This window comes from Terrapene carolina, unplaced genomic scaffold (assembly GCF_002925995.2).
Source record: "Terrapene carolina triunguis isolate 2854851 unplaced genomic scaffold, T_m_triunguis-2.0 Scaffold66, whole genome shotgun sequence".
NCBI classification, from domain to species: Eukaryota; Metazoa; Chordata; order Testudines; family Emydidae; genus Terrapene; species Terrapene triunguis.
Genome location: NW_020664417.1, coordinates 42,724,409 through 42,739,126, shown reverse-complemented (window position 1 = coordinate 42,739,126; position 14,718 = coordinate 42,724,409). Strand labels below are relative to the sequence as shown.

The 14,718-nt window shown below is 44.0% G+C and overlaps 1 protein-coding gene across 2 annotated transcripts in view; it reads left to right on the top strand.

Annotated features, from left to right (window-relative positions):
- Positions 1–10,513: 10,513 nt before the first annotated feature.
- DCTD (dCMP deaminase) overlaps positions 10,514–14,718 on the top strand; it is a 36,426-nt gene continuing 32,221 nt past the window's right edge. Inside the window, exon 1 of one of the 2 annotated variants that reach the window (XM_026647894.2) lies at positions 10,514–10,680. In XM_026647894.2, coding sequence (XP_026503679.1) covers positions 10,640–10,680 — 41 coding nt within the window. In that variant the 5' untranslated portion in view covers positions 10,514–10,639. The remainder of the gene's footprint in view (positions 10,681–14,718) is intronic. The other variant, XM_026647893.2, reaches the window with a different exon arrangement.

Below are 14,718 nucleotides of genomic sequence, written 5' to 3'. Positions count from 1 at the left end.
TTCCATCAGGACTGTCAGGCTGTCTGGAGTGGTTCACGAATGTGGGTGCCAACTTCAAGGCAGACTGTTATTAACCAGGGTACAAACCCCAAGCTGGTTGCAGTGGCGCTGGAACAGTTTTTAGAGTGGGGGTGCTGCAGCTGCGCACCCCCTTACCCCTGTCTGCACCCCTCACCACTCCCTAGATCTGGGGCTGGTGCCGGGGCATGACTCCAGGATAGGGGGCGGGGACATGGATAAGGGGACCAAGGCTGGGGCCACAATGAGTGCGCGGCTGGCAGCCGGACCCCAGGACTGGGGCCGGCAGTCTGGCATGATGCTGGCAGCAGAGCCACTGGGCATGGGGCCAGCAGACGGACACCACAGAAAACCTGGGGGAGCTGCAGCACACCCTGCATGCTTAGTTCCCACACCTATGGCTGGTTGTGTGTTCTATAATTAGATTTCCCCAACCAAGTATCAAGTGTGAAATCCTCAAGCACTCTAACACCTTTAACATGGAGTCACATGCCCTTGGACACTCTGGTCTATCTTGCCACCCAGGCAAGCTTGCCTTTGTAAGAGATGGTTTTTGAATGTTATAATTCTTGACGTCTCTACATAAAAGAATAAATGGACACAAATCAGACGTCAAGAATTATAACATTCAAAAACCAGTTGGAGAACACTTCAGTCTCCCTGGTCACTCGATTACAGACCTAAAAATCGCAATATTACAACAAAAAAACTTCAGAAACAGACTCCAATGAGAGACTGCTGAATTGGAATTAATTTGCAAATTGGACACCATTAAATTAGGCTTGAATAAAGACTGGGAGTGGATGGGTCATTACACAAAGTAAAACTATTTCCCCATGTTTATTTATCTCCCCTACGGTTCCTCACACCTTCTTGTCAACTGCTGGAAATGGGCCATTTTGATTACCACTACAAAAAGTTTTTTTTTTCTCTCCTGCTGGTAATAGCTCACCTTAACTGATCACTCTCATTATAGTGTGTATGGTAACACCCATTGTTTCATGTTCTTTGTGTATATATATCTTCCTACTGTATTTTCCATTGCATGCATTCGATGAAGTGGGTTTTAGCCCACGAAAGCTTATGCTCAAATAAATGTGTTAGTCTCTAAAGTGCCACAAGTACTCCTGTTCTTTTTGCAGATACAGACTAACACGGCTGCTACTCTGAAAGAAATGAGTTACAATCTTAAATTCCAAAAGATGATAGTAGCTACTCTATGTGCAAGCTCTATATGTCCTTTAGGGCTAACCCAAATTAAGCAGCTTGGGGATCCCTTACTTATGCTCAGAAATATTGCATTCTCTGAATTTAAGCAGCATAGTGATGATAATTTCTCCTTAACGGGGATTTTTATTCCCTTCCCCCAGCACTCAAGCTGTGATGGGACAAGGGTTTGTGCAGGTACCCTCTTCACTGATGTGGGGCAAGCAATCAACAGTCTTTTGCCCACTGATGTTGCACAATGGTTTGTCTAGTGTTTATACACCACCTCTTGTGGTAAACTAGTAATTCACACTTGGTAATGCCTCTCTCCTAACTGTGGGATTTTACAGGTTCAGCAAACACTTTTATAGTTACAGAGCAAATACTTAAATATTACCTTATAACATGGGGACAGATATTATAAGAAAGAGTAATACATGCAGCATCCTACAAGCATTTCATAAAGTTTAAATACTAAACACATTCTTGGTACTCTAATTTGTTTTAACAATACTAACACACAGGCGAGCCAGACTGGTTTCCAACTATGCATTTATCAGAGTTCAGTGAGGCCCAGGAGCCTTAGCAGAACCTGGCACCTGGTCTGCCAGTGTCACAAACACCCCTCATGGGGTTTCAAAGTAATCTAGGAAATACAGAACACCACCCCCTCTATTCTTAAGTGTATCTTAATGCATCTCATTCTTTAGATTCTCCTTCTCAGATACAATTGTCATAGGATTGGGTGTATGTGCAATTGTCCACTAGAGAGCAGGCTGAGACCAACAAACCCTTTTTACTTGTGTCTTTGCCAATTTTGAACCCAGGTGTTTCAATGTAAATTGTTAGTACATTAAAGCACTGCACCATCTAGCCTCCATTGTTAGTTTATAAATTGCTATCAAAGTTGATGGATATAGCTTGTGAAGCTTAGTGACCCAAGGTGGTTATAATAAAGTATTCTGGAACCTGGATAACATTTTATTCTGTCACTCCGGTTTTCTTGCTCTGGTGACATCAACTAATTTGTACGGGTTTACAAGGAATTTCTATATCCAGCTCTTTAGCCAGAGTCTCGGTTTCCTTACATTGCTCTTACTCTTTTCTGTCAGACTGAATTTCTTTCAGAAAAAAATATTGCTTGATATTGATTCCAGTGCACTAGATAATTTCAGGTTCTCTCACTGTAGTTCATCTGAAGCACTGTTCAATGTTTTCCAAAGGCTGAAAGCCTTTATACAAAAGAGCAGTTCTGAAATCCCTTTGAAAGATTCTTAAAATCCATTAAAAAAGACCCTATGCATTGAAACACTTTCCATTGTTATTAAAATTGAACCATATCATAGGGAGTTGTATCAGCAAAACCAGCAAGTTTTCAAAAAAGCCATAAAGCTTTTATGTTTTCTAGACTTTTTCTTACTGTGCTTGTATAAAATGTTTAGCTTGTGTGGAGAAAAATATGTATCTGCAAAGACAAATGTACAGTGAAGACCTTTGGAGATTTCCTTGTTAGCTGCCTCTACAGATTCTTCAGGACTGTTGTTGCAACTATAGGGAATTTCTTGGTGGACTTGCTGGTAAATGACTAATGTCACATTTCAACTTCCCTCTGCTTCATCAATTTTGAAAAATAAATTAATATTTTATGTTATTTTGATTGCTTTATTTTCCCCTGCAGCTCTAAACCAAGGGTAGCCTCAAAGCAAAGGTAACTTCTATTAACTTCAACCCTTACAACCCTAATATTCCTCTGTTAGTATTGGAGGGATAAGAGCAGAGAATAACCAGCTCACGCCTCTCTTTCAACACTGCCCATAGACCTACCTCACCTAAGTACTTTTCAAAAGTACCTAAAGTTCCCCCTCAAGGGCAGGCAGCATCCTGCTTACTGCTTTCATCACCCCACCAGCTCCTTAGCACAGAGCTGCTCGGGGCTCCATGCAAGGATTCTCCACCTCTCATGTGCTGCCTCCTGTCTAAAAGTTGCCCGTTGCTGCTGAATGAATGCTGCTTTCATTTATAAAGATTTTAGAACTGTAATATCATTAACTCAATACCAACACAAACTGGAAAATAAAGAATAACATAATTACAGAGGAAGACATACAACATGGAAAATTTCAGCCCAGATGATTAAAGATTGGCAGTTAGAAGCAACTGAAAATAGGGTCTTACAATACAAAAGTGTGAGGCAATCTTAAGTATGATACCAGCTCTATCTATGATATAAATTAAGCCTACCAGCAGCTACATTTTCTTCTTACATCTATAGGGTGAGCAGACGGTTCCTGTTCCCTTGAAGCTAGGGTGTTAAATATATTGCCCATGGACCCGATCCAGCCCACTGTGCACCTTTGACACATCAAAGCAACTTTCAGCTGTTCCTCTATAGCTAGTTCAAAGAAGCTGAGAGAGACAAGAGACAGAGCATGAGTGGAAGAAACAGAGAAAAGAGCTCAGACCTGACAGGGCACAGGTATCTGAGCTCCCTCGCCCTTCTCTTACTGCTAAGCAGACACTGCTCCAAGCACCACAGCCAGGGCTCAAAATGGGGGCTCCTTTCCTGCTATGTCTCTACAGTCTCTGTCACTACTGCCACCAAACTTGTAGCGCTGGGCTCAGGGGAGCACTTACCCTTATGGACCCCTACCACAGTAGGCTCAGGTGAGCACTTACTTCCCACCCCTCTTCCTCCCCCAGTTCCTGCCATCCCAAGAAAACAGGATCCAGGATAAAAATGCCCCAAGTGTGAGAGGACTAGAGACTCAGAGTGGTGGGAAGGAAAGGAGAAGACAAGAGAGTGAAAAGAATCCCAAAGGGGATGGGGAGAATCTCAAAGGGAGTAGAGGGGAAGAGATAAAGAAGGGAGGAAATCCCAAAATGTAAGTGGGTGGGTGGGGAGAAAGAAAAATGCCCACGTTATTATGGGGGAGGGAAAACATCCAAGGTGGGGCTGGGAAGATGGGAAAGATGGAAAATTCACAAAGTGTTGGAAGGCAGGAGGAGGAATACTGGTCATAGGAGGAGTGCATGGAGGGGTAACTTAATGAACAGAGGAAGGGAGATTGTATGAGTGTATTTCCTTAAAAAAAAAGAAGAAAGAAAAGAAATCAATGTTTAACTTTGCTAACTAAAGAGTATTCTGAAGTCATAGAAGACTGCAAAATTTGCCTCCTGCCAGTGGTTTTTACTTCGGCCCACAGACTGTAGCTGAAAGGGTAATTCAGCCCTCACCACAGAAATATTTTTGATACCCCTACTTTAAGCCTTCTAGCTCTAAGGCTTACATACAGATACAACACAACTATTTTGTATAGCTTCTTTCATATAGAGAGTTGAGTATCATCAGCGTGATAACTAAGATTAAGATACAGTTAAGATGACCGAAAGGGAGAGGTAGATAGAAAATAGCAGGAGACTAAGAATTAAGCCTTGTGGGACTCCATACAGGAGAAATTTTAGGCTTAGCACAGATGAGGAGCCATCACTGCAAACAGAGGGGTTTGATAGGTATAGTAAGAATGAAACTGGCAGGAGAATTGTTTGCAATAGCAATGGAAGCTGTCCCACAGGATGGAATGCTTTTCTGAGGTCAAGGAGAATAAGTAGATAGAAGGAAGTTACATGTTCAGAAAAAGGTCAATAACTATAAAAGGAAAACAGTTTCTCTGATATGGCCAAAGTAAACCTCAAGTTGCTAATGCTCAAGGATTGATATGTGCTGGAAGAGATGAGAAAAGGCTATTAAGAATTTTGCCGAGAAAGGCAAGGTTAAAGCTGAAGTGGTGGTAAGAGAGAATGTCATGGTCAGACCTGAAGAAGAGCTCTGTGTAAGTTCAGAAGTGTATCTCTTTTCCCAACGGAAGTTGGTCCAATAAAAGATATTATCTCACCCACCTTCTCTCTCTAATATCCTGAGATCAACATGGCTACAACACTGCATGGTTAAGAAAGGGTTTTTAAGAAGTTTATGGACAGTAGCAGATTTTAAAGCATTGGGAACGGGTACCAGACAATGGAAGTAATGTAGGAAAGCAAGGAAAAGAGACAGGAATTAATGATAAAAGAGAAAGAGTCAAGAGAGTAGGTAATTTTCATAAAGGGCTAGATGATGTCAAATATCCACAAAGAACAAGGAAGGGTGTGGAGAGGAAAAAGAAAGATAAGAAAAGCATGGGCAGGTATTGCAGGTGGAGGAGATATTGTCATGAAACAGGCAACTGTATACTGAAAGCAGAAAACAAATTCCTGGAAAATGATTGGGATTAGAGTGTGGTGTGAGTGGGTGGAGAAGATAATGTTCTGGAAGAGAGGGGGCAAGGATTGCCCGAATCATTGGAAATAAGCATAGAAGATTTACTTTGCAAACCAATGGTGTAACAGGGTTGGCACCCACCTCTCATGAGTGCCCCCTTCTGGTAACCCCTTTCAGTGGTTTTCAGGCAGGTTTGTCAGTGACACAGCGCTCCGGCCACATTATCTGCATGTTAACCAGCACAAACCCCTTTCGGGGTATACGGTCCACCAGGACCTATCTCAGTACCCCTCTGGTGGTGTTTCCTTCTAGCCCTCCCTGGGCTGTGGTCTTTAAGTAGTCGAGCCCTGGTATGGGGCTATATCCCCAGAGCTTCCTTCCTGGAGACACTATCTTCCTGAAGCTTTCCCCAGGCTCAGACCCTACACAGTTTTAGCAACTAACCAGGGGCTCCCTCAATGCTCCCTGAGGCCCTGCTGCTCTTCCAGGCAGCCAGGCCTACAGTCCTTTCTTCTCCTGTTCCGAGTAGCAACTGACTGCTGTACTGCGCTGCAGCTCCTTTTATACAGCTGATTGGCTGCTTCCCCTGCAGCCATTCTATCCTGCTTGGAGGACCTCTCCGTTGCTCCTTCCCTGGGATGGGTGTGGCAGAACCCTGAGGCCTCTAGCAGGGGCCTTTGGGCCTAGACCACCCCATTACAAATGAGCATCCTAGTTAAGTGTCTGATGAGAACTTCCAGTTCCTGTGGTGGGCATGGAGATAGAACCTGTGTTGTTGTCTTTTGAGGTACTGGTCTGTGCCCTTCAGTGCAGCTGGTCTGTGTAATGGGGGAACTTGAAGTGCAAGGAATAGTGTGGGTTTTGATGGAGACAAGTTGATTAAAAGCAGAAACTGGTCAGAGCTGTAAATATTAACATATAAGCCAGAAGGAAGGATCAGCAAGCAAAGGTTTGAACGAGCAAATCCAGCTGGAGAATCTATTGGTATCAAAGCAATGAGTAGTGAGACAGGGTAATTTTCTGAGGAGCGAGGCAATGGAGAGAGTGTCTAACTGTAACCAGGGTGGTCAGTGTTGATGGGAATGGGCGGCAGGGGATGGATGACTTGATGATTACCAGTTCTGTTCATTTCCTCTGAAGCACCTGGTATTGGTCACTGTTGAAAGACAAGATACTGGGCTACATGAACCTTTGGTCTGACCCAGTATGGCCCATTGGCTGTTCTTATGATGGCATGAGTAAAATAAGCAAATGATGGGGGATGAGGAGAAATATTGTATATCTATGGATATTCTTAAGTGAGATGATAAACGGGACAAAGCTGTGACAGTCAAAAATGGAAAGTAAATTAGAAGAAATATAAAAGTATGTTGTCAATATGCTCATTCAAGTCCCCAGTGAGGGTGAAGTCTGCAAAGGAGACTTCAGGGAGAATCAGGGAGAAGATATTAAAGAGTTTTCTCCTTCCCCCAAAGAGGAAGTTGGATTTAGGAGGCTGATAAACCACAGAGATTTTGAAACTGGAAGACAGAGAATAAGATGTTCAAAAAGAGAAGAGATCTTGGAGGAGAGAGTAGAAAACTTGAATTCAGTGTTGGTCATACCTTCAATACCACCATCTTTACTCAAGCTGTTCAAGGAAGCAACATCCTGGGAACAAAAGGAAGCTGTTTATGCAAGCTGGCAGCAGTCTGAGAATGGGGAAGAGATCACATTTACAAGAAATAAATTAGCAAAAAGAGTCCCATATCAATGTAGAGAAACCCAAGAATATGGCAAAAAGTTAACCATATTTCTGGGATTTCTCTACACTGATTCTTTTTCTGAGTAATTGATGAACAGTTGCCAAGTGGTTAAATATTTAGCATATGAGTCTCTTTTGCAGCTAACTGGCTTCTCTATTGCAAGGACATCTCAAATGTTTGTAATCCACTTGATAGGTTAAGTGGCTAAATGTAATATTATGTATTGACATCTATACAAATGTGCTTGCAATAGGCATTGCTGAAAACTCTTAAGAAAAAAGAAAAGAGAACTCGGGAGGAACTTCTAACCTCCCTCTTTATATGATAGGTTTTCTGAAATACTTCACTTTTCTTCACTTTCTCCTTCTCTGGAACAAAAGAGAAATGAATGGTGAAAGAGCTAAAATGTCAGATACATAGGCAATAAAAAGAGTAAGTGAAGTACCTGAGAGAGGTTTTGCTTAAACCCGTTTCTTCCAGAGCTCACGCCTACTCTAAAGATAACTTTAAAGTACCATAGTCCCGTGACGCTATCAATAAGGGCTGAATGTCCCTGTTCTGGTGAAGGACTCAAACTTCTTTTGATAACAATGCCAGAGAAATTTCACTATTATATTTCAAAATATATTTTATTATAATTTCTTGTCCTAAAATATCAGTTTTTATATTAAAACTGCACAAAATAGTCTGAATAGTTATTTTACGAACTGAATCTATTTCTTTGTTGTTGTTTTTAACATGATCCTGTTTGCAAAGTGAGAGATCAGATTTTTCTGTGTCTGTTATTTTTGGCTGAATTTTATATATTATTCCTTGGCTGGAAAGTGTTGTGGATGTAGACAGAGGGAATTGTCTGAAAATGTACCTAATCATTTTAGATTATGAAAAATTCACTGGAGGGAGCACTACCACATTCTGGCTAAACAAAAAAAACACTGCAAGAAACAATTGCTTATAATTTTACTGTAAAATATTATTTCTTCAGGGCACAGAAGAGAAAAAATAATTTGTTGTGTGTGCGTAGCATAAAGAAATAAACTGTTTTTGAAATGTTAAATATTTATTATGGTTTGTCTTCAGAATCATAAACTTTGCAAATAAGAAAAACAACTAGGAACAAAACCTAATTTAGAATGGATAATGGTAGCATTAATTCTCTGTTTTATACTTAGGGAAGGCACATATATGCATACAGATACCAGAAACTTGTTTAACTGCTAAATTATTCTCTGGAGAATAAGATTTATTAAATAAATGTTCTTTAACTTTCCATGAACAACCATAATCAGGTCTTTCATTTCACCTTCAGGCTCCTGTTTTCCCTGCAGATAATTATTTAGTTAATTTTCTTTTAAATTTTTTTTCTGTTTCAGTTAACAATAACTTTGCAAAAACATTTTCTGTACATATGAAATTAACAGAGTTAGAGACATGATTATGTAGTCCTTGCTCAGACATTAAAGGAAATGGAAATTCTGCCTGAGTAAAGGCTGTAGTACTGATCTCTTGTATACCTGGCTACTGCACTGACGGACTTTTCAGGTTTACAAATGAACAGGAATATATATCTGAAATGAAACGTCTTCCATCTTGTAGTTTCCCATGCTCAAAAATGATAGGCTGCTGATTCAGAACTCTAAAGAAGCTCTTTACATTTAAGGACCTCTGTTTTGAGCCTACTACTAGTGTCCACTTCTGCTCCCATTGACTTCAATGGGAGCAGTATCAAACACTTACGATGGATTTTTGCCAGTCCTTTTGTATACTCTCTACCTCCTCCTCGCAGCCCTGTGCAGCAGACAGCCATAAGTGCAATTCTTTCTTGCACTCATTTGAGTGCCATGACTGCAGAGCAAGTGCTGCCAGCTACCCTAACAGGATAGACAGGAAATTAGACCATGGAGAGCTGGCAGAGCTGGCCAGCCACAGAAGGGAGCACATAACTAGCATTATATTATGCACTGGATCTTGAATTTTTACTTGCACTGTATTAGACACTGTATATGTAGGTATACTCCAGTTGTCTGAATATCTTTTGAGACAGCCAAAACTTTTGGCTAGGTGGTGGATAAATACAATTCACTTTCTATATGAATTTCATATTCTGGGGACAAAAATGAATTTTAGATAAGCTACAGTTTTGATAATTGGGGTTTGAATAAACAAGATTTACTTGTAAAACATCTGTGTGAAATGCACATAGTGTGTGTGTCTATGCAAAGACCCAAGAATAAGATGCAATGTGTGGCAGACCCTCAATGACACACAAAAATTATTCATGCAAGAAACTTAAAATGCTGTTGGTTTAATTTCCTTCATTTAAACTATAACCCCAGGTTAGAGCCCTGCAAACTCGCGGATATCTGCTTGACATCTGTGGATACGGTGGATATCTGTGGACCATGTTTGCGGATCACGGGATGCGGATCCAAATTTTGTATCCCCGCAGGGCTCCATCCATGGTACCTTACTCCTGATGTAAATAATTTCCAGCCACAGAGGTGAGAGTGGCCCGGTTTGTGGGAAACACAGCTGACTCTGGGATTCAAATCCGAGATGTCCCTGGGAACCAGGGATGTCTGCAAGCTGTGCATGGGTGTCCAAAGTCTGCCCTCCGCTGCTCCCGTGGCTTTTGTGGTGAGCAGAGCTGTGGGCACTGAAGGGCAGACAAGATATTTTAATCGTACGCTACTATTAAGGGGGAGGGGGAGGTGACTTCATATGCGTTTACCCGCAGGGGGCTGCTGGCACTCGGTCCGGGGCAGGGGACCATGCGGACATGCTGCCACTGGCCAGGGCCGCACCTGCTCCAGCATTTCTGCCGCCCCAAGCAAAAAAAAAGCCACGATCGCAATCGCCTTCGGGGGGCGGAAATTGGGGGGGGGGGAAAAAAAGCCGCAATCGGCGGCAGCAGTTCAGCGGCAGGTCCTTCGCTCTTAGAGGGAGTGAGGGACCTGCCGCCCCCGAATTGCTGCAGGTGCCGCCCCTCTCCCTTGGCCACCCCAAGCACCTGCTTGTTAAGCTGGTGCCTTGAGCCGGCCTTGCCACCAGCGGAGGCCCGAGGACCAATTCTGCCTTCGTGGCCTCCTGCACTGAACAGCAGAGAACGGGAACAGGGGCTGCGCCGTCCCACCCCAGTGGGACTACGGCTCCCAGCATGCCATGCTGCCCGGGCCGCCTCGCCGAGATGGGGCATGGCATGCTGGGAGCTGAAGTCCCCAGGCTCTGCCCTGCGCTCCCCTCCCAGCCCAGCCACCGGCCTCTGCCGGAGCCCCACGCGCGCCCCAAGGCGAACGGTTGGGCGCGGTCACGCGGCGGGGGCGGGGCACAGCGGCTCCGCCCTCTCCTGCTTTGGCGCCAAAGAGCACGGGCACAGCGTGGGCCTGCGGGCAGCAGCGGAGTCGGTGTTAGCGAGATGAACGGGGATCAGCCCAGCCCCTGCGGCCAGCTCAATGGGTACAGCCAGCGGCCGCCCCGGGCTCCACCCCGGAGGGGGAATCGGCTCCGGCCGCGTGTCTCGGGGCGCTGTTGGGAGGCACCCTCCCCGCCCCGGGTGCGCTCCTGCCCTGCCCGTGCTTTGCTGCCCTGGCTGAGGCGCAGCCCCTGCCCCTGTCCCGGAGGGGTTACAGCAGCGCGGGGGCGCGGTGCGGTGCGGCGCGCGGCTAATTGCTGCTCTTCCTCGATGCAGGGCGGGAATCCACAGAAGTAGGGTCTTTCCGTGGGGTGTGAGTGAGGGCAGGGTGGGGGCTCAGCCAGCTGCTGGATGCCCCCTGGGCCGGGGGGGGGATGGGAGGGAGGACAATGAGGGCGGATTGGGGCTGGCATCGTGGATGGGGCAGCGCACAGTACCACGGGCTAATGATGTGAAAGTCGTGCCGCAGGCCTCTTCAAATAACGGCCACTCTGGGCATTAGGAGTGAGGCTGTGCTGGAAAGGTTTATAACGTGCCCATTGCCCTAGGGTCTAGGTAAGTGCTACTCACTAGCAGGCAGGGGTGGGTTAGTGTCTTAGGCCTCTGGTTCAAATCCTAAAAGTGTCAGTAGAGTCCTTCCGAATGAAATAAAATTGAGTTCAAATGTATTGCCAGTGCGAGATTGTTCCTGAGTTTACATTTATTAGACTTTCTTTGCCAAATCTGATTTAAAATCTTCCCACATGAGAGGGCTTCTGCTTCTTCCCTTGAGTCTATTCCACAACCTGTTAGATTTTACTGTCTGGAAGCTTTTTCTGTTATTTAGTCCAAATTTCCCCTCTCACTTATATCTAGTTATTCCTGGTTATATGCTACTTTGTTCCACTAAATAATCTGCCTCTTTGATGTTTACATCCAGATTTATCTTTAAAAAGGCCTTTACTCTTCATGGATACTACACTCCTCTTGGCATGTTTCCTGATAGTTGATATTTGCCCCTGTGCACTTGGCCAAAATTTCCATGCACAGACCCTTCCTGCAGTGTGCTAATTAATTGCTGCTCCTCAACCCAAGATGTGGCAGCAGATCAGCGTAGCTGTTTGTATGATACTACATAATTTGCAAAGCTTGTTGAGATTAAATGTGTAATGTAAAAGTAACTTTACCATCACTGGTTATCTTCTAGACACTCTAAAAACTTCAAAACCCATTGAAAAACAGGTATTAATATATCTTGATTATATAATAATTGTTTGCAGTTTTGTTTTGTTTTAAATCCCTGTATGCTAAAATGGTTGCACGCTATAAATGGGGTAGGTTGGGGCAGAATGAATGCTGGTGAGTAGTGAGGACCTCGTTGAAGAAATGGTTGTAGGGGACAACCTTGGCTCGAGTGACCATGAGCTAATTCGGTTTAAACTTAATGGAAGGATTAACAGAAATGATACTGTAACTAAGGTTTACAATTTCAAAAAGGCCAACTTTAATAAATTAAGGCAACTACTTAGGGAAGTGGATTGGGCTAACATACTTATGGATCTAAAGGTAGATGACGCCTGGGATTATTTCAAGCAGAAGTTGCATGAGATGTCTGAGGCCTGTATCCCGAGAAAGGGAAAACGATTAGTGGGCAGGAGATTTAGACCTAGCTGGATGAGCGGGAGTCTCAAAGGGGCGATTAAGAAAAAACAGAAAGCGTACAGAGAATGGAAGAAGGGAGGGATCAGCAAGGAAACCTACCTTAGTGAGTTTAGAGCATGTAGGGATGCGGTGAGAAAGGCCAAAAGCCGTGTAGAGTTGGACCTTGCTAGGGGAATTAAATCCAATGGTAAGAGGTTTTATAGCCATATAAATAGGAAGAAAACAAAGAAAGAGGAAGTGGGACCGCTGAAGAATGTGGATGGAGTGGAAATTAAGAATAATCTAGGCATGGCACAATATCTAAATGAATATTTTGCTTCGGTCTTTAATAAGGCTAATGAAGGGTTTAGGAATAGAGGGAGTAGGACAGAGGGGAATAGAGGAGGGGGGATAGACATTACAGTATCAGAGGTGGAAGCCAAACTTGACCAGCTAAACGGGACTAAATCGGGCGGACCGGATAATCTTCATCCTAGAATATTGAAGGAACTGGCGCGAGAAATTGCGAGCCCCTTGGCGACAATTTTTAATGAATCTGTAAACTCGGGGGTGGTACCGTTGGACTGGAGAATAGCTAATGTGGTTCCTATTTTCAAGAAGGGGAAAAAAAGTGACCCGGGTAACTACAGGCCTGTTAGTTTAACTTCTGTAGTATGTAAGGTCTTGGAAAAAATTTTGAAGGAGAAAGTAGTTAAGGACCTTGAGGTGAATGGCAATTGGGACAAATTACAACATGGGTTTACAAAAGGCAGGTCGTGCCAAACCAACCTGATCTCCTTCTTTGAGAAAGTAACAGACCTTCTAGATAAAGGAAATGCGGTGGATCTAATATACCTCGATTTTAGTAAAGCGTTTGATACGGTTCCGCATGAGGAATTATTGGTTAAATTGGATAAGATGGGGATCGATAGGAAAATCCAGAGGTGGATAGGGAACTGGTTAAAGGGGAGACTGCAGCGGGTAGTACTGAAAGGTGAACTGTCAGATTGGAGGGAGGTCACCAGTGGGGTTCCTCAAGGTTCAGTTCTGGGTCCGATTTTATTTAATCTATTCGTTACTGACCTCGGAACCAAATGTAGGAGTGGGCTGATAAAGTTTGCGGATGACACAAAGTTGGGAGGCATTGCCAACTCGGAGAAGGATCGGGATATTCTGCAGGGAGACTTGGATGACCTTGTAAATTGGAGTATTAGTAATAGGATGAGATTTAATAGTGAGAAGTGTAAGGTGATGCATTTAGGGATGACTAATAAGAATTTCAGTTATAAGCTAGGGACGCATAGGTTAGAAGTGACTGAGGAGGAGAAGGACCTCGGAGTCCTGGTTGATCGCAGGATGACTATGAGTCGGCAATGCGACGTGGCTGTGAAAAAAGCTAATGCGATCTTGGGATGCATAAGGCGAGGTATTTCTAGTAGGGACAGGGAGGTGCTGCTTCCGTTATACAAGGCGCTGGTGAGACCTCACTTGGAGTACTGTGTGCAGTTCTGGTCTCCTATGTTTAAAAGGGATGAACTGAAACTGGAACGGGTACAGAGAAGGGCAACTAGGATGATCCGAGGAATGGAAAACCTTTCCTATGAAAGGAGACTCGAGGAGCTTGGTTTGTTTAGCCTAACCAAAAGAAGGCTGAGCGGGGATATGATTGCTCTCTTTAAATATATCAAAGGGATAAATACCAGGGAGGGAGAGGAATTATTTCAGCTCAGTGCTAATGTGGACACGAGAACGAATGGATATAAACTGGCCGTGGGGAAATTTAGGCTTGAAATTAGACGAAGGTTTCTAACCGTCAGAGGGGTGAAATTTTGGAACAGCCTTCCGAGGGAAACGGTGGGGGCGAAAGACCTCTCTGGCTTCAAGATTAGGCTAGATAAGTTTATGGAGGGAATGGTTTGATGGGATTACGTGATTCTAATCAATTAGGCAATAACAACCATCGCTGGTAAAATAAGGGTCTGGCTAGAGAATCTTGCCTGTATGCTCGGGGTTCTGCTGATCGCCATATTTGGGGTCGGGAAGGAATTTTCCTCCAGGGTAGATTGGCAGTGGCCCTGGAGGTTTTTCGCCTTCCTCCGCAGCATAGGGCAGGGGTCGCAAGCTGGAAGATTCTCTGCGACTTGAAGTCTTTAGATCACGATCTGGAGACTTCAACAGCAGAGCTAAGGGAAAGTGGGGGGGTCAGCTTTTGTGGCCTGCATCATGCGGGGGGTCAGACTAGATGACCATATTGGTCCCTTCTGACCTTAAAGTCTATGAGTCTATGAGTCTATGAGAATGTATATATGGTCTTGTCCATCTATGCCAGCTGTATTATGGCAACAATTCCAAGTTTCATGCAAAGATTGGAGGATTCTGGGGTTACTTATCACAAGTAATCATTTTGAGAACTGGCACAAACTTGCCACTGTGATTGTATATTGGCTCTCTTGTGGACTTAA